General features: G+C 43.8%; 1 protein-coding gene across 1 annotated transcript in view; it reads left to right on the top strand.

The window, feature by feature from the left end:
• The window catches only part of LOC114558471 (extracellular sulfatase Sulf-2-like), a 79640-nt gene extending 78614 nt beyond the window's left edge, over positions 1–1026 (top strand). Inside the window, 1 exon segment of the mRNA XM_028582504.1 lies at positions 645–1026. Within this exon segment, the coding sequence (XP_028438305.1) occupies positions 645–675 (31 nt within the window). The 3' untranslated portion in view covers positions 676–1026.
• The last annotated feature ends 338 nt before the right edge of the window (positions 1027–1364 follow it).

The raw sequence follows: 1364 nt of genomic DNA, 5'->3' as shown, positions 1-1364 counted from the left end.
TCAGAGTGACAACACACACACACTTGGATTATTATGACGCTACAATTTTAACAGGCAATCTGATACACATGAAGACAATCAGAGAAATGCAAGAGACATCTCGGAGCCATCTCACCTCCTCCTCCCTGTATGACTTTCACCCCCCCGTTACATCTTAACTGGCATGAGAAAACTAGAGATAGTTTTAGGGTGACCTTGTACCTTTATCGGTTCAGGCTCACATAATGTTCCAGACTGGATGTCTCACAAAGTTAGAATCAAAATCTGCATGTGGGAATGAGAGACTCTTTCAGCATTTGTGAGAGCAGTAAAGTAGAAATAAAACATAAAAATATAAGGAATTGTGCTTAAATGTAATTTTGCCATTACATGTTTTCCTCAACAAACAGAGGTTTCTGCTGCTCGTTGTCTGATGACCTATCACTCACACATGCACACACACGCACGTACGTACACACGGACACGCACGCACACACACACGTGCATGCACGCACACACACACACGCACACACATGCACACACATACACACGTACACACACGCACATGTACACACATACACACGCACATACACACAAACACACACACATACACACACACACACACACACAACCTATCTCACGGTGGTTTCTTTGTGTCGATCCAGAGGTCCGATCTGGGACGGCTGGAAGGGCTGAGCCTCCTGATTGGCCGGAGCAGGCTCCTGGCCCCGCCCACAGCAGCCTGAAGGAGCAAGGCGTGGTCATCAAGGTGGCGGCACCCCAACCCCCCTCCCCCCACTGCTCAACCGGTCAGCCAATCCGTTTCTGCCATCTCTGTGACATCGCTTGGCCCCTCCCACCCTGTTGCTCAGGGAGACGCTGGGACCAAAACACTCTTCATCAGAGAGGAGGAGGAGGATAGACTAAATATAAAATATCAGCAGCTTCCTGCCCCAAACTAATCTAATTATATTAGTATTTCAAAAAGAAAAATAAATGAAAAATACATCATAAAAACATCCGTGAAATTGCGTTCGCTAATCCAACCAGACTCCATGTAAATAAACAGGGATTTTAGCATCGTAAAATACACTTATTTCAAAGTGGACAGAAACTAAATAAAACTGTGAAAAGCTGTTTTGGGTCGTCTTCCCACTGTTCCAACAATCACAACTCTAGTTTTGGTTGCAAAAAACGCATAGTTTACCCATTTACATGTGGAAATATGCTAAAATACACGCTATTTACATGGAGTCTGGTGGAGTTTGGTGATGGTGATTTCGGGGCTGTTTCATATTAAACTAAAAGGATCTTACTCTTTAACTAAAAGCTCTATCTTTGTAGGGATCCATCCCATAATGTTTTCAGACACTTATAATAATAAT

Source organism: Perca flavescens, chromosome 7, assembly GCF_004354835.1.
Source record: "Perca flavescens isolate YP-PL-M2 chromosome 7, PFLA_1.0, whole genome shotgun sequence".
Taxonomy (NCBI): Eukaryota; Metazoa; Chordata; class Actinopteri; order Perciformes; family Percidae; genus Perca; species Perca flavescens.
This window is presented reverse-complemented; position numbering and strand designations above follow the sequence as displayed.